This window comes from Plectrocnemia conspersa, unplaced genomic scaffold, assembly GCF_051122295.1.
Source record: "Plectrocnemia conspersa isolate PC_06_02 unplaced genomic scaffold, ASM5112229v1 ptg000001l, whole genome shotgun sequence".
In the NCBI taxonomy this organism is placed as follows: Eukaryota; Metazoa; Arthropoda; class Insecta; order Trichoptera; family Polycentropodidae; genus Plectrocnemia; species Plectrocnemia conspersa.
In genome coordinates, this window is record NW_028277165.1 from 21,646,379 (window position 1) to 21,665,416 (window position 19,038).

General features: G+C 32.4%; 2 protein-coding genes across 3 annotated transcripts in view; one reads left to right on the forward strand and one right to left on the reverse strand.

Moving 5' to 3' along the window:
• Positions 1-19,038, forward strand: part of S6KL (ribosomal protein S6 kinase like) — a 99,883-nt gene that overhangs the window by 11,642 nt on the left and 69,203 nt on the right. The gene's annotated exons all lie outside the window — the stretch shown is intronic.
• On the reverse strand, positions 1,425-10,999 carry bnb (bangles and beads). Of its 2 annotated transcripts, none has more exons than XM_088181992.1 (2): positions 6,676-10,999; positions 1,425-6,627 (listed from the first exon to the last, which is right to left on the reverse strand). In XM_088181992.1, exon 2 carries the CDS (start codon positions 3,546-3,548, stop codon positions 1,890-1,892), a length of 1,659 nt encoding a protein of 552 aa, XP_088038118.1. In that variant the 5' UTR covers positions 3,549-6,627; positions 6,676-10,999; the 3' UTR covers positions 1,425-1,889. The 2 variants fall into 2 exon arrangements, with proteins under 2 accessions (XP_088038118.1, XP_088038126.1); XM_088182000.1 differs by having other exon boundaries at positions 1,425-3,548; positions 10,900-10,978.

Here is a 19,038-nt window from a genome sequence, read left to right on the forward strand (position 1 = left end):
AAAAATCAGCATCGACTTTCGCGGCTTTAACACCCAATCTGCATAAATTCTTTACTGTCCATTGAAGATTAAATACAGATCATATATTATAAATACTGACTATTATTTATAAATACTGACCAATAAACTGACTGAAAAAAAATATTATGAACCATTCGACACAAATTCTGGCCGTTTATATTCTGACCTTTCAACATAAATTTTGATCACAACCATATTAAAATTCTTACCCAAAAATACGTGCCGTGTAACTGCTATAAAATCATTAGTGTGTGTAATCTCCGACTGACACCACTTCGTTTCAGCCTGCAGGCGAGTGACATTACCATTTACAAATGCTTACTAATTTCTATAAATGTATCAAATTTTCGCTTAAAAACGTATGATCTTGACATAACGCATGAAGTTAGTCACGAGTGAAATAATACATATTTTATTTATGGTTTTAAAGTAGGCTACATTTGATTTATTTAATATATTTTTTTGTACATAGATGTCTACACATTTAGTAATAAAATATTTATGTTTTAGATTGATAGTAAATCTATATATTATATAATAACATACTGTCTGATTTTATAAGATAGAACAATATTATTCTCACACGTTACAATTGATAGGACCTTTGAAACAGACTGTTATTGTAAAATATGAACAATTTTCAAGCAGATTAGATAATTTGTATTAGTAATCATAAATAAATAATATATTTCAAAACTTTTGCCTTATTTATATTAATATATAGAATTTTTATATACTCACCATTATCTTTTATAAAAATTACTTATAGTGTTTGTAAAATAATACATATTTTAAAGTTTGCTAAATTTAAATATAAAATTATTGGGAATGTTTGTATGTATTACCTTTTATTTAATTTAAAATACACTTAAAGTGATAATTTTAATTACAAAATATACGTAGGTTTTTAATAATATCGTACCAATAGTAGATATACCGTTCATTTTTTATAAATGAAACCACCTTTCCAAATTGCAATAGTATGAGATAAGACGTTGTCGAATCAGACCAACTTAGCAAGATGTGATGATGCAATACTGACACAACAGCTATTTCGTGGTGAGTTTTAGTAGCTTAGTTATTTCGTTTAACCAGTAAAAATAATTGATTGATTATTAATTACAGTGTCATCAATATATGTTTGTATTATGATAGATCTGTAGTTTTTTTGAATGATCTTCGTAGGAGAGATGTGTAAATATTTAATCCATATCAGGCTTTGTGAATCTAACCGAGGACGTTAACCTACAACTGCCTTCGGGCAACGGCGTTCAGCATTGCGTGACTCCCTCTTGCAATTATCCTATCATTGGCCTTCTTCAGGTGTTCCATTTAGCGTTGATCACAGCAATTACTCTTACAATGTTTGTCTATGGTAGTAATGAAAATAAAATACGTTGAGATTTATTTTATAAAACTTTATTTCAAAGCTTTCCTTAACATAATAACTTACAATGAAATATAGTTACATCGAAATGCGCGTCTGATTTGATTTGATTTTTTATTTTGCATATGTAGCCAAACGACCGAATCGGTTTTGATGTTACGATCATGGGTTTTACAATTAAATAATACAACGGTGTCCTCCATTCACGCCATCACTCTGACGAACAAGCACACACTAGGTCCCTTTTTTAAATAAAATAAAAAAAATAAAAACCACAGCAACTTAGCGGACTGTACGTTCCACTATTGTTTTATTATATAATTTATATAATTGAAAATGACTCGAAGATGGGGGGATGGAGGGGAGCGGGGCGTCAGACGGGGCGCCGGCGGAGCCCTCGCCGGTAGGATTTAAGTAGGTGGGTGTCGTTAGCGACGAGGGATCCGCCGGACGCGCCCTTCGGCCCTGCTCGTTGAACTCTTTAGGAGCTGGCCTCCTCCGACACTCCTTCTGTTGATTTTTCATCGTCTTTTTTGGCATCCGTTGACTCTTCGCTAGACTTTTCGTCAGATTCCTTCGATTCGGCTTCTACCTCTCTCTTTTCGGTCTCCTTCTCTTCGGTCTCTTCCTTCTTCTCTTGCGATTCGTCGCTGCTGGTCGCTTCCTTTTCTTCTGGCTTAGCTTCGGATTCTTCCTTTACTTCGGCTTTATCTTCCGATGGGATTTCGGCAACTATTTCAGCAGGTATTTCGACTATGGCCTCGGGTTTATCGTCAGCTGGCTTATCTTCTACTTCAGCCGCTGGATCAGCAGCCACTTCAGCTACCGCTTCAGCAGCCACTTCAGCTGCCGGTGCAGCAGCTTCTTCCTTCGTCTCTTCTTCGGTGTTTCTCACGACTCTGGTGGCTTCCTCTTCAGCGGGCGGCGCTACAGCAACTGCGGGTTCTTCGGCAACGGGTGCATCTACTTTGATTTCATCGGCGGCTGGTGCTTCTTCTTTCTTATCCTCAACAGAAACTGGTGCTACTTCGGCTGGGGCATTTTCTGCGTCGGCTGGTTCGCTCTTACCTTCTACTTTATCTTCGACTGCCTCTTCTTTTTTATCACCAGCTTCTGGGACGGCGGCGGATTCGGCGACGGGCTCGGCAACTGACTCGACAGCTGGTACTACAGCTGGTTCAGCAGCCGGCTCAGCGGCGGCGGCTTCTTTCTCTTCTTCAATGGCTTCGCTCGGTGCTACTTCGCGCTTTTCTTGTACGCTAGCTGAAACTTCATTGGAAATTTCTTCCTTATTTTCTTCAGCTGCGGCAGGTTCGGCTACAACTTCAGGTATAATTTCAGGCTTTTCTTCTGCTGGTGCGTCTTCAGATTTTACAGCTTCTTCTTTCTTTTCTTCAGCGGCAGGCTCATCAGCTTTGGGTTCGGACGCTTCCTCTTTCTTTTCCCCTTCGGCGGCGGGTTCATCAGCTTTAGGCTCGACCGCTTCTAATGGTTTTGCTTCGGCGGCGGGTTCATCAGCTTTAGGCTCAACCGCGTCCTCTTTCTTTTCTTCGGCGATGGGCTCTTCGGCTTTAGGCTCAACAGCTACCTCGGCGGCGGGGGCATCAGCTTTAGGTTCAGCCGCTTCTTTATTTTCCTCAGCGATGGGTTCATCAGCTTTAGGTTCGACTGCTTCTTCGCTCTTTTCCTCAGCGGCGGGCGCATCAGCTTTAGGCTCATCTTTCTTTTCTTCGGCGTCTTCTGATTTTTTTTCTGCGGGAGCGTCAAGTCCGATTACACTCTTATCAATGTCGATAGGCTCTTCAGCTATGGCGGCGGGTTGCTTGTACGCTTCGACGATATCGACGCTTTCCTCAGCCGGCTTGTCATCAGACTTTCCTTCGTGGCTTTCTTCGCTTTTATCAGCTTCTTTCTCTTCTGGTTTATCATCAATTTTTTCAACAGATTCTTCGGAATTTGCTTCGGGCTGCGGGTCCTTTTTCTCGTCCGATTCCGATTCGGCCGGTTTGACTGATTCTTCTACTGCGGAGACGACATCAGCTGCTATTTCTGCGGCGATTGCCCCGGGTTCCGACTCGCTCGCCAACGGATAGGCGCTGGCGGCTACAACCAAAGCGAGGACCAAAAATAAGAACTTCATCTGAAACGAAAGGAAAATCTCGCGTTAATCTCGGTCGTATCCATTGTGTACGATGGCAATAAAGAGAGCGGATATTGGCATTACGGTAATGACCGGTCACTTAGGGTTCAATTGGAGAATCGCGCAAGCGAGCGAAAGAAACGATCTGACCGACGATCGAGCGTGCACTTCCTATTGTCGCCGATGTTAAAGAGGAAGCTCATTTCTAGAAAGTCGACACACGAAGGCCAATGTTACAATGCGTCCGCGAAATTGCCAATTGCGATCCTTCGACATCATCGTATGCAACTACAAATCTTCCAATTAGCCGGTGTCAAATCAATTTGCACTAGATGTGCTTATTTGCAATAAACCGAGGTCGCCGTTCATCTAAGATAATATACAATACCTTCGGCCGTGTGATTCGAATAAATTAAAATTATAAAACTCTCCGTTGTGAATGTTACCGTTGCCTGTCGTGACCATTCCGACTATTCATATTTATGCTAAGACTGGAAGACCATGTCAATGGCCGATTAACTCTCGATCAGGTTTTTACCGTTTCATTAGTTTTGTCCAAAGCGAACGTCGTGTTCGTTCAATCTATAATTATACATCCTACATTTTATTAATACAGTCTAACTAAAAAATGCTAGATAGATAGGCTTTGTATAGCATGACCCAATGAGTCGCTTGTGCATTCCACGCAATGGAATAATTAGAAGAAAAGCGGTTTCAAATAAGGTGGCATCTACCCGTGACATCTAATCCGTTCTTTAAAATTTCACATTTTTAACCATCGTTCTGTCATGCAATTGATTTCGTATGGAAAAATATTGTTTGATCAATATGTTGTGGAATATTTCAATTCGATTGAAAGTTAGATTCAAGATCTTCTTGCAAACTCCCAAGACTATTTCCTCACACTTCCTTCCTAGCATGTCAACATCAGCCTTCATCACTAGTATTTGTGCGTAATTGTCTGATATCGGATGTTGCAAAGAATATTATTTAATTAGCTATTAAATTATCTATAGACAAAATTACACAGCCTCGCTATTGAAACACATATAGTGAAAAACTGTTTTGTAATATAAGAAAACGTTATTATACCTAAAACAAATTACTGGATTCTACATCAATAAATATAATAAGGGAGCTATTTAACAGGGAATTATTTTGACAGATATGTGCATTAAAATAAATACTCTGTTCCATAAAACGAATTGTTCGTATATTTATGTAAGATTAATATTTGAAAAAGTACTGTTCTGACCAATGCTCGCTCGCTGCCGCTCGCTCCTTTCTAACAATAATGCACAATCTGTTTTATTGAACAAGTGTTTTATATATTGCTCATTTAAATTGTCCTCATAGAATAATAAAAGCGAAAACATACACATTGATTATGTGTTGTGTGTAATACTTCGGAGAAGATGGAAGCATATTTGAGAAAATTAGTGGAAGATTCATATTTATCAGTGCCTAAGTTATATTATTATTTGATATAAACTTATGTGGAGCAGACGGGTTGTAGCGACAATACAACTGTAAATTAGAAGATTCTAGTAACTCTTGTAACACGTTTCAGCGATTTGAGTTTATAGAGTTCAATCGAGTCCATCGCAAGCAGCGACTCGTTCTCTTCTCATGAATGAGACACAAGAAGAAGACTCGCTTCAGACGGCGCGGTACCATCGAGATCTCCGCCGAAGATTGTCAAGAAGAGGACGTGCGAAACACGTTCCGAGTGCATTCCCCGCTGAGCGCACGCGTGTAATTAATTATTACAGCTAGAAAAAGAAGAAGTAGAAGAAGTACGAGGCTCGGCCCCGTCGGATGTCAAGTTCAAACACCTTCGGGCGGGTGACCTCAGCAGAGCCGGGAAACCCGTTTTGTAGAAAACGTATTTTTAGATCGGAATAATTGCACGCCGCCGCGATGCACTCGCCACCGACGATGCCCCGTGCGTCCTCCTCCGTGTCCGCGTCTTCCTTTTTTCCGTTCTCGTTTCATAACTCGCAATTACGCGAGCGCGCACTTGGCCGATTAATGACCCACGGCCGGTTTTACGTAACGAACCCTGCTCGGTGCCGATCGGTTAACGCGCTCGCGAGCAGTTGCATAACGAGCCGGTGAATGGGTCGAAAACCGAAGCAGTTTGACTGCGAAATGGGGTGGGGGTGGGTCCTTAAATACTTACATATGACGCATGAATCATGCATGAAGTATATCCTATCCTACTTGTCTTGATCAAGACTCAAAGAAAAATGTGCTTTTCATCCCCTAACTATCAAGCAAGCTCTGTCAATATATTATATTAGGGTTAATCATATTGATATTGAATAGAAATCTAGCGTTTAATACATGGACTCAAAAATTTAATTTATTTCGGAACTTCGCTCTAAAGGGCTTGCCGCAATCGCGGCCTTTAGACCGACATTTCATAGAAAACGTGTTCATTTTAACATATCCGGTGTTGAATAAAAATATTTTTTTCTAATCTGCAAGTCATCCAAAATAATTTTCAATACACATTTTTATCTTCAAAATCTTAATTGGCAAAATAAAATAACAATTAAAGTACGTTGTTTTATTATACACTATTTTGCGTAACCACACTATCCTACTTACCTCAAATAGATACGAAAGCAAATTCCTTAATATAAAAATATATTTTAACATAAAACTGTTAGAAAGTAGTAACATATTACATATATTATATTTAATACTGAAATAAACGTTTAAAAACTACATTTGTATTCAAATTACATCTACCTTCTCTATTTTAATTTATTAATTAATTTCTATATATATCAAGGGTGGCCAAAGCGACGACAGCGGTCGACTGGTCAACCGCGTAACTATTCCTAGTCGCCCGCCAGAAAAAATAAAAGAATATTGCTTTATTTATAAACTATTTTTATGTTTCTGTGAAGTAATCATTAATTTCTGATATTAAAATAGCTTGATCATTAATATGTATTGCTATTATCTATGTTTATTTTAAATTTAAATTTTGATCAAAATTTATTTTTGCTTTTCTCAATTGTTGATGCAGAACTCCTGAAAATGTTTCACTGACTCAGTTTGAATATCACTGCTACGTACAATCCTATAACAATATGTTCTTAGTTGTATTTAGGGCTCTTAATTATTCGTAGTTTGCAACTATTCGAGTATTAAAAAAATGGATAAAATATGCATAGAACAATGCTGTGCGAATAACCCTTTTAAATTAATATTACATGCGACTGAATTAATTCAGCACAATTGATGGAATATTTCAAATACATAATTTTGTTGAATTTATTGATTAATATAAAGATTGGATCCGTATCAGCGTTTATTTTATGTAGATTTGCATATAAATTAAATAAATTGAAATAAAATATTTGCGCCTCGCCACAACAAATACAAAAACGAAACATTAATTTCACTAAAAATTGCGACGCACACCTGTTTTTGAGATAAGCGTTGAACGATAATAAAGGGCGGGCCCATATAAAATTTTGTTTTGTTCAACGAACGAATTCTGCGAATTTCTGTCATAGTAGATACCGCCGATGAAAATTTTTTTAGAAATGTTTTTAGAATACGTAAAAGCATTGTTTTTGTTAAAAAGGAGCGATTTAGAAACAAAATAAAGTCGCATAAAATAACATGAATTTTGAAATTAAAAAAAAAACGTGTTGCTCAAGTATTTCATTCTAATTTTTTTTAATTTCATTCGAGATAGTATATACGATTATTTGATCAATTATTCGAATGTTCGAATATTTGATTGAATCTATCTCGAAAATATTTTCTGAAATATGTCATATCGAAACACGTTTTACTAGTAAAATATAGTTTTTTTGGCAGGTGCTAGTAAAATTATTTGATATACTATAAACGAATATTCATAAAGTTGAAAATCAGGTGAATAAATCTAATGTTCGATTGAGAACCCTAGTTATGTATATTCTAGGACCCTAAGAAAATATATAGACTCTTCTTTGTACGACATTTTGCATAATCAACGAATATTTTTTTAACCCTTTGCTTGCCTACTGCTTGTATATTTTATATAATGTTTTTTTTTGCAATTTATTAAAAAAAATACATAATAGTTGAAAAATTAAGAATTGTATGATTTATTTTGTGCAATTTAAAAAACTGCTGTTTCAATTTAAAATATCATGAAAATGTATTCTTTAAACCATATCTGAGTTATTTATTTACAACTAACTAAGCGTTAATTTTACGAGATGAATTGAAGATGAGCGAAGTCAAAGATTTTTTAAATTTATTTACAAATCGAATCCGACGTAATCATAGAGAAAGAAAAAATCGAATGTTTTTAATAGGACGTAGAGTATTTGATTCATGGGAAATTTATGTAATACGTCGATATCAGTATTCCTAAAAGGCTCGGCAACTAAAGAGTTAAATTAAATAGTTAATATCTGCTTATATTTGTCTGATCTTTATGAAGAGCCGCCTTCTGATCCATGTGTGTAAATATAACATTTTTTTTTTAATTAATTGCATAATAGTCAAATCTTAGTATATTTAAAAAAATGTGTAAAAGTGTCTAATGGGATATTTAAAGGTTAAAGTATGCGACTTTACTGCAGAAAGCTTGTTGATATAAAATAATATCATCCATGTAATTGTAATATGATTTTTTTGTATTAGTTCGAGATTTAGTAAATCTAGGAATATATTTAGCATCACTAAAAATGAAAATTAGTCTGAAACAGGTCTAACTTACCAATACAGTTGTGCTGTTTTTAAGTTTGAATAGATTAGAAATATATCTATTTTAATTATAAGTATAATGATTAGAGTTGCCAATTTCAGATTGATTGGATCGTGGTTGAGTGTTAAGTTATCCAGGAATTTCAGAGAAAAGGTGCGCAAAAGATCACCTCAGATATTTTTAAACAAAAAATTTTGAGATGCCATTTTTTTTCCGAGATGGCCTTTATTTAAGACGGTCCTGGTTTAGAGCTTCATAAATGTGGTAATTTATGTGAATGTATTTTTTAAAACATGTATTCTTGGAATGATGTACATTTGCGCACATTCCACTGTATGCGATAGCTGATAGCTTAAAAACTATTTTATCTTTATCGCCTTGAGATGTTTGGATAAAAAAATAGCGATAGTTATGTGCTTGAAAAAAACGAGTGGTTAAATTTAGTTGTCGAGTTTAAGGCATTGTCTCGCATCTGAGTGCCGATTAAAATTTAACCACATTGCCAACACACTCGAAAACACCCTTCGACCCGTATAGTAATATTTCGGACATTTTATCGTTATTGGCCGTCTGACCGCGAAGCCTTGAGTTTTATCTATTATACCATTGTTGAAATTCTTCGCCGGGTGAAAAGCGTTCATTGTGTTGCGAAATGTGTCAGTTCTCGAATGTCCCATGAATGAATATAAAAAAACCTTGAATCTGTGAGCCATCTGCATGCAAATGATTCTCAAACGCGCGTAAATTAAACGATTGACCGTTCGAGAAAAGTTTTAAAATTTAAATAGCCATATTAAAAAAAAATATCGGCGTTCAGAACGTGGCGAAAATAAATTGCCATGAGACATTTTGCAAAATCGTTCTCATCCTGTGCGGAAGGAAGCAAATTTTTTGTCGCCTTGGGACGTGTTGTCTATAAGCTAAAAATAAAGTGAGAATTAATCAGAAAAGCTCGCAGATGTTCTGAAAATGCAGACGTAACGATCTACCTTTGAGTATGCATATGTACGTGTATATGCATGGGTGTAATATATTTGTAAACGAAATGGAAAGCGTACATTATGAACAATAATGACTGTCCCACTTTTTGCATTTGCGAATTTCTTTCTGCTCGTGCTCTCGTGTTTGCGATTGTTTCGAGTGACGTATGTGTAGTAAAATAGTGGTAGAAAACAATATATAAGTATAATATGTATTTAGATGAAAGAAAAATTGCCGAGAAAATTCACATGATTTTGCTATTCAGCAGATTTCATATAATATAAATTTTGATGAGCAAATAATATTTTTTTTATATATACTACTTTAAATATATATGTATATTTCCCATTTTTTTTATATATTACAGTTGTGTTTTTACAATAAATCAAATTTAAAGAAATACTTATTTGCATGTGCTTTTTTTATTCAAATTGAATAAATAATAAACATTTGTTTTTTTCTAAATAACAATTTAAATTTATGAGACGCGTATGTTTCTCATTTAATTTATTTTCTTAGTTTGCGTTTTCATGCATTTATTTAGCTATTAATCATATTGATTCTAAAGTTCAATATATTTTAATTCAAAACATGCGTATATTTCTGTATTTTCAATATATTTTCTTTACTGTTTTAAGGAAGATTTATTTGATTGTCCTAAATTGTGCTTAAAATATATTTATTATTGTTTTAATCTACGTTTTATTAAAATGGAAAAAAATATACTTTAATTTAAAACCAATTTTTTGCGTTTTACGTTTATTTTATTTCTTTAAAATATTAATAAAACGCAATAGAAATGCTTCATTTACTATCTGCATATAATATTGTGTATATAAGAACTGTGAAAAAATTATTGTTTTTTCAGCTGTATTTCGGTGTCGAAGAAAATTTTCACCGAGACGTCTAATATGCAAATATATGATTACAGAATTGCACTAAAATAAATAAAATATATAAAATAATAAATTCAAGGCAATCGTCGTTTTTGCTCAAATATTACGCATTACGTTCACGTAACGTACATAATCCAGGGTGTAAATATAAATTATGTGCGATACCACGTAGATGTAGGATGGCCGCCTTGTCCGCCATCGCCGTCCAATCTTTCAATTTAAACTACGTTTATCACATTAGGCTAAACTGGCGAATTGGCCAACACATATACATACAATCATATATATGCCTCTAATCTGTCACATTGTGATTCAAGATTTTTAAATATATATATATATAAATAATAACGTCACGCACGATACGCTATTGAAGATGGCTATTGTCACAAGCTTTCGATCGATAATTTCACTCTTTGTTCTAGGCGCACACGCGGGAAAGATCTACTTTACAGTTAGTAAGAGTTTCACAACTATTTACCGTTGAAACAAGTTGAAAAAATGGTGACCTTATAGATCAAAATGGACTGTGAATCACCGGCGCTAGGGCAAATTTGCCTATTGTCCGATCGCGATTGTTTGATATGTAGTACACGATGGTTGACAATTGGTTCTGTGAAGAGGTGAAGTCGACTGAATCGATCGTTCACTTGCTCCGAAGGGCTTTTTCGCGTCAAGGGTCGAATCACTTGGCTCGGGGGTTTGAGTCTTTTCACTGGTGGTGGCACTTTTTCAGGTTTTTGGGATCACTCACCTTGGTTCTTGGTTCTTGTCCAAGGTGTATCCGAGTTGCAGTTGGTACTGTGTTGGGCACTGGTGGCTCTCTGGTAGTCGGCCGCGCGGTGCAGTTGAGTGATTTGACCCGTCGGCCGCGGCCATGTTATATAGGGACGAGAACAGAACGCCGGCGAGGGGGGAGGACGATGCCGCTGGACATCTTCGGAGGATGAGTAGCAGATGGACGACGACATCTTGCGTCCGATCTGTCTCCGCGAGAAGCGAGGGATGCTGCCAAGCAGGCTTATGCTACGGTCGTTTTTGACATGGAGTATAAAATTAATTAAGAAATGACAAATGAATTATATTTATAAATTAAACCATAGAAAATTCATAGATATATTTATAATTCCATTTCTTCAAAAATAAATATATGTTTTGCCAAATACATTATTTTAAAGTTTAAATGAAAAACTTAGAACTACTTTTAATATTTATGATCGAAACTCAATAATTATTTTCTTACTAAAACGTTTCATTACAATTTTTCGAGTAGTTTGTGCGCAATTATGCACACAAAATATTGTGACAAGCACACACATGATATTTGATAGGTTTTTACTGAAATTTGATATTATAATATTTCTATGCAAAAATCCTAAAATGATCACTGCGTTGCTTATATTTTTTTTATTATGTTTTCTTTGTTGTTAAAAAGTTAAGAATTGTATGATTTATTTAACATTATTATTTTTTAAATATTTTTAAATATCATGAACATATTTTCTTTAAACATATCTAAAAGCATTAACACTAAGACATGATAAATAGAATTGCAGATGAGTGAAATCAAAAATACTCGTATTCTAGAAATACTATTTATGTATATGTTCTCAGAAAATATTGGAAATTTACCCAATACTTTTTAAAGAGTTACTTTTAAATAGTTTAATAATATACTTTTAATAATTCTTAATAAGAGTTTACATATTTATTCTGATTATATCAATACAATTTTTAAGAGGATATTTATGTTTATTAAAATATCTTTCAATACATAGTATTATTTGAGATACTTTTATTAATATAATATTACCACATGAACTTCGGTTGTCACTTATCACATTTACTGTAATATTTTAAATAATTAAGTTGTCATACTTGGTCATTCTAAAAAAAATGTTATTTGATAAGAGCATGGAAAATTCTTGAATATTTTTCTACAATCGCTTACATTGTAATTGTGTAATAAAAAAATAAATTTTCATGAATTTCAATTTATATTTAATATGGTATAAAAATATTATGCACTTCAATTGAAATTGGCACAATTATCTTGACACTGCGATTATGATAAAAAATGAGTTATTTGTGTCGTACGTGTCAATGGCGCATCTAAAAGTAGTCTAAAAGTTTATATTTGTTAATAATCGTTTATATTGATATGATATTCTCGATTAATATTGAACTTGACTTGTTTTATAAAAATATATAAATTATACTTTTATTAAAAAACATGCAAATATAAATTTAAAGGAATTTAACCACTTAAACACCAGCGACTCACCGGTGAGTCACTGGTTGATTATTATTCTTAATCAAATTATTGTTCTAAAACAATTTTTTTAATAATAAAATATTATTGTACTAACTTCATTTATCAATAAACCGAGTATTTTATATTTATTTTTAGAAAGAGATACTGTCGCGTGAAGAGTGACTCACTAAAATTTGCGTTTAAAAGGTTAAAAAGCAATTTAATTTTTGACATAATATTTATTTTATTTCGATTTACATTAGCTTTTTATTGTACCCTATGTATTGTACCACTGATTAGAAGCAATAAATTTATAAAACTTGATTTATTCTTAGAGGATATTATATAATAAGTTATTAATTGACCTTTTCCCCGTTGACAGGATGTACATATGTCTATAAATAGATAAACATTTTCTTCTCAACTTCCCACCGGTTTTTACCGTATATCGTATTATAGAACTGCATTTCGTTAATCGCGTTCAATGTCATAACGCGTTTTATGATATTATAAATTATATTTACCAGTTAATTTGACTGCCTTCGAATATAATACTAAATATACTTATTATCTATCTTATTCCACCGTAAGTGTAGGTGAAAGACTCCGATAGACCTTGTCAATGTTTAAATTCCATGCACTGATAACAGTGTAACATATTGGCAGTTTTTAACGTGTGATAATCTAGACAAACGGACAATAAACAAAATTATCTCTAGATTGATGACGTTTGTGACACGCGTGCCACGTGCTCGGTATTCCATCTTCAATTGCGATTTACACGTGTGTATCGTGTTACATAAGAGCGTAAATATAACGGATATTTCCATAATTTTACAATTTTATGATTATGACGATTAAATAACAACTTAACAACCCAATTGCTAGCACCTAAAACCTGTATTGAGTGTTTTAAAAATACATTTATTTTTTATACATGGTTCATGAACCTTTTGGGATGAAATTCTTCATGCTTCGAAGGGTGACCTTGTTTGCCAAAAGGATAAAATTAAACTAAAGTTGATTTTTTATTAACATTTTTATTAAAAGCAATTTGTTACAGGTAGGTTTTTTATACGACCTTATTTTTAGTTTTAAAAGTAACATTGTAGCCCAAAATCATTAAAGCAGCTCTTACCCTTTAAAGTTTTTAAACGAACTTTGAAATTTGCAAAGTATTATTGCATTATTTCGTATATTTTTAATAATTCTAACAAATTATTCAATGTAAATGACGATTTTGTCAAAAGATTGCTAACATTGTTACTAGTGTTTCTTCTCGTTTTCTTGATATAAATATTTTTATAAATAAATTTGTACGAATATATTTAAATGTTTTATAATCGCTTCATAAAAAAAGTAGATCCGTGCCAGATGTTTGAAAATATGCATGCTTTCTTGGATGATTGGATGCAAAAAAATTGTTTTTGATTTTCTTAACTATTTTAATTATTTTTATCTGTGCTAATTAGTAATCTTAAAACTACAATAATGATCAGATAAAAAAGCGCTCCGTTTGGGAATCGGTAGATTACAAAAATATATGGGAGCTTTCTTTTGTGTTTATACTTAACATATTTTTCATTCTGGATAATATGTTTTTCTTCTATTGTAATTTTTAAATATATAATTACAGTGTTCCTGCAAATTTAATTTTTATTTACAATTGCTCCTAAATATTTTAAATTATCAACTATTTTTATATTACTATCTAACATATTTTTACAATTAATAAACATACATTTTGTTTAAGTACATTATCACCTATGTAATATATTTATGTGTCGTCCATAAACAAATGTATTTTATACTTTTATATATTATTAATATATAATATAAACAGGAATGGTCCCAATTTAGACCTATGTGGTACACCATAAAATATTACATATTTTATCTTTGTAATACGTAGAAATTCTTGCTTTTTTTTTTTTTTAAATAAATATTAAACCATCTTAACAGATTACCACCCGGGTTGTTTTTGCCGAACTTTGCTTGGTAGCCGGGTGATTTCGCAGAATAATGGCAAACAATTATCTTTCTTAGTAATTTCCTTAAAACTTATAAACCAATTAAGATATTTTATTAAAATTTAATATGTAGCTTTCTTATGATTTTTCGCGTAAATATACCTTTTGAAAATTAATCTATTAGAGTATTTAGAATATAATCTAAATATATAATCTATTAGAGTAAAATATTTTCAATCACCCCAAAATGGACGAAGAAGATGAAGTGTTGATCACGCCGATCAATACATAGTTACCTAATATTTAAAAAAAAACAACAAAACAAACAAATGTTGTTTTTTATTTATTTTAATACGCATTGTTTTATTCGTTCAGTGTCTCTCGAAATTTGAATCGTAACCGCAAAATTAAATTCAAAGATTTTCTTTTGAGTAAAGCTAAAGGATGGATGCAGAATTCAGTGGAATCTATCGATTCTGAAGACATTTCTACCACATCTTACCGTGCTTGTGCTGTCGATCCAGAAAGGCTTTCGGATAAACTGAAAAACCATCAGTCAATAAAAATAAAAAGTGTGGAGATATATGTGAGAAGAAAATGTCGTGTTTGTTCTGCACATACACGTGCAGAAGTTGTGAAATTTCTCTTCATATTGACGAATGTTTTTATACGTTTACAGAATATTAAAATAGATAAAAAAGTGTAAATAATAAAAATAGGTAGTGATATAGTGTGGTTTATAAGTGTAATGTGAAAATAAATGTGTCCGTGACAGTTGTAAGCAGAAAAAGGACGTCGAAAAATTTGGTGAGTGCAAATTACTATATTATATTAAAAACGGATATTTTTCATAAATCGTTAAAACAAAAAAATATAGAAGCATTTGAACATACATACCATTTTCAATTTACACAAAATATTAGGAATGAAAAATACATATTTATTCGTTCATGATTTTATTCCTCAGAGATTCTTTTAAGTGCATTAATATTTATTTTTCAATTATAAACTAATACGGCGATAATTTATCCGAATTGTAGCTTTTTTCTCCTGATTTTTTAATTTATGACTCATTGCGGCTTACCAAATGGTGAGGAAATTTCAAAATAACGAACACCGGGAAAAATGTTCGTATATTAATGGATGATATTTTTGGAAGTTCTTTGATTACTGTGTTATCTAATTTATCTACATATAGCGTAACAATTTTTCTTTTTAATTTTACAATAACATACAGAATTTTAGATTGATATACTATCAACCAAGATGTTTCGACTTTATGATTACCTAGCCAGATATTCTGACCCTGAAATTCATTTCTGTTAGAAGTGCAACATAAAATATATTTTTTTTTTAAATGAAATAAATTATTGTTTATATATTGCATAAAAAAATTCACGTGCCTCAAAAAGGCGACGTCTCATTGCATTCCGCTGCAATGGGAAAGACGACTCTTTTTACAAAAATTTGACGTAAAATATAATTTATTTTTCTTTTGATAGTACGTAGAAATAGTATACTAGCATCTTTGATTATCATATAGACAAACTTGGTGGTATCCCAGTATTTTTTTAATGAAAGAAAATGCATGACGCAGGGCTCATGCGTTTGAGTTCACGGCCACTAAACAACGTTCTTTCTAGACTCGTATACGAGTCCGCGGGCGCTAAGCGGTTAAAACTATTTAACATATACCGATAATCTCTAATTTATTAAATATTATTATTGTGTCTATTGTTTTGAAAGCTCTATTGAAATCCAAGAAAAGTGCTCCAATATAAATTATTTTTTAATGTAATAGTACTACGAATTTTATTTTTATCAAGTCTTTCGTTGTAACCTGACAGGCGTAAGCCTAACGTATTACAACATGCAAATCTGTATTAATTGAGTAAATTAATCAGAGAAACCATCAGACTGAAAGTCTGAGTATCGGTGACATATGTATTATTAATTATAAATTATTATGTGCTATACAATTTATAATCAAAAAATGTCACTGTAGCTTGGACCGGTTTTTTAATAATAGCGCAATTTTATAAATAAAAATTCAAGTGTCGTTGCCGGGGCTCGAACCCGCAAGCTCAGAGTTACTAGCCTGAGACGTTACGCCCTTAAAAAAATAAAAGTCGAATTCCAGTTACTTCAAACATTTTTTTGAAACACAAGCGCTGATAATTAAGTGGCACAAAAAAATAAGTTTTTCCAGAATCTCTGGATTGTGTATATTGAATATCCTCCAGGAGCTTGAAACAGTGCTTCCAAGTACACGTGTCAACGCGACTCGAATAAATCATTTCCCAGCATATATAGTAGGAATTTTATATGAAATAATAGATATTCTTAGAGATATTTTCTATTATAAGTGAGTCAGTTGAATCATTTGGTATTAAGTATGATTAAATATAGTGCACATCAAGTGATTATACAAGGCACACAGTGCCCTCGAGACCCTTAATTGATGCGCGTATCGCAAAACAAATTCCAATATCTCAAAAGTTTTATTACATATGCTTGAAATTGTATCGAATACTACTTTTGTACGATAAAGCATATTGTTATCTATTTGACGTTGAATGGTGTTGAATGTTAACATACATTTTCAGTATAAAATTGTAGTTTTCGACAATCTTTAATGGAATCTATTTTAACGGATACTTTATTGGGCATCAGCGAAAAATAAAAAAATCGGAATTATGAATAGCTTTCTTCTTATCATTAAATATGTGATGTAGGATCGTATTCAGAAGATTGAACATAATAAAAAGTACGACTAAATTATTTTTATCGTTTGTATAAATTAATGATTAAGCCATTACAAACTTTATCAAAAGTCTTTTCCAAATCAGTGTTGATGGCATTTACAGATTTTTCTATCCAAATTGGAAAAATAGCAGAAACGTTGCTAATAATAAATTTTATAAAAAAATTATTAATTGGCGTAAAAACTGAAACTTACAAATTGTTTTGAAATTAAAGAATGACATAATAGTATAAATATTAAATAAATATTAGTGTAGTGTATAATTGTCGACAATTGTTTACAACATACAACCAGATCTAGACAGACAGACAGACAGACAAGTAGACAGCTGGAAAAACAGTCTAATACGAATTTGTTTTTACCTTAACGTAACATACATAATATTTGTAATAGGTGAAAGCAGACGACATAATAAATTAAAACTAAAAGTCCACACTGTAAGAAGAACATTTCGAGTCAAAGTTCTTGGATTTAGATTTACTTAGTATCATTCCATACACAACAACAAGACATCACTAATTTAGACAATATTATATTTTGTTGCAAATATCAATCGTTAGTTAGCTTATGTGGTATCTTCTCGCCTTAATTCTGGTACGATTCTATCATCCAATATAGAAACAGTTGTAGAACGATTATAGTTAAAATTGATAGAGACATGTAAAAAGTATATATGTATATACATTAATTTATTTAATAAAAAAGGCGCAGCATAGATTTTTAATAGTGACGATTAATGTCACTTTATATTTTCTTTTTGTTAACTCGTTTACCTTCTTATTTTTGAGAGACTCTCTAAATGTCGCTACACTCTAGTGACATTTAGATAGCCCTATTGACTAGATACACAGACTAGTTTAAATTATGCTTAATAATACATATGTAGAGTAGTTAATTTTAACTATTAAAAAAATTATCACAGAATTTGAGAACCGTAGGATTTGTGAACGTTCGATAGTGAATCAATGCGATTTTTTCCTCCAGCCCGTTGCTTTGTTAACGAATTAACAATCGGCAATAAGAACGACATAGATTAAATGACAAATGAGTCACGCACAAACATAATAATAATAATTAACATAATGGCACATACAAACACTCCTCAAAGTGTGTGTGACTAATTGATTAATTTAATGCAGGCATCGATTGCTATTGAGATGACGAATTTTTTTGTGTTGTTAATTGATTCGATTACCCTGCAAAGTGTTTATCCAGTTGTGTGTATTCTTCTACAAACAGAGTGTTTGTCTATGGTTATTAAGGCAAACATATACTTACACTTTTTGTAAGAATATATGTATGTGCATTTCCGTTGGTGTAGGCGATGCATTTAATAACTAATTAAGTCGGGTAAACAAAGTGAGTAAAGTTAAAAAAGGGTATGATTGACAGCCGATATTAAAGTAAACTATGGAAATGTATGTGTTTGTCGGTTAGTTCAATGGTTATTTAAAGTGTAGCTACTTTTAAAATAATTTATTTACAAAGTTCAAATGCTTCCAGAAAATTTATCTATAATTTTTGTAATACGGAAGTTCAAGTGGATTTCTTCCTTGCGTATTTAGATAGATTCCTTAATCTGATAGCTATCTGTTAAACAGGATTTTCATCCATTTTTAGCTCCGTAGGTTTTCAATCTAAGACCACAGCTATTTATTTAATTTATAAATGACATAGACATGGACATTAAATGCCTTTGCATTTATTGTGGATAAAAAAAATATCCGGTAGCATCATATAATTTTCTTATTATCAAAGGTAAAAAGTAACTAACTAAAGACCACGTAATTTCGTTCGAGACGAAGAGGAAATTCTCTTTATTTTTATATAATTACTAGCTTTATTTAGCAGATTCAGACTCATTCTTTAATTATTTTAATTAATATCATTCATCCTGTATTGCAG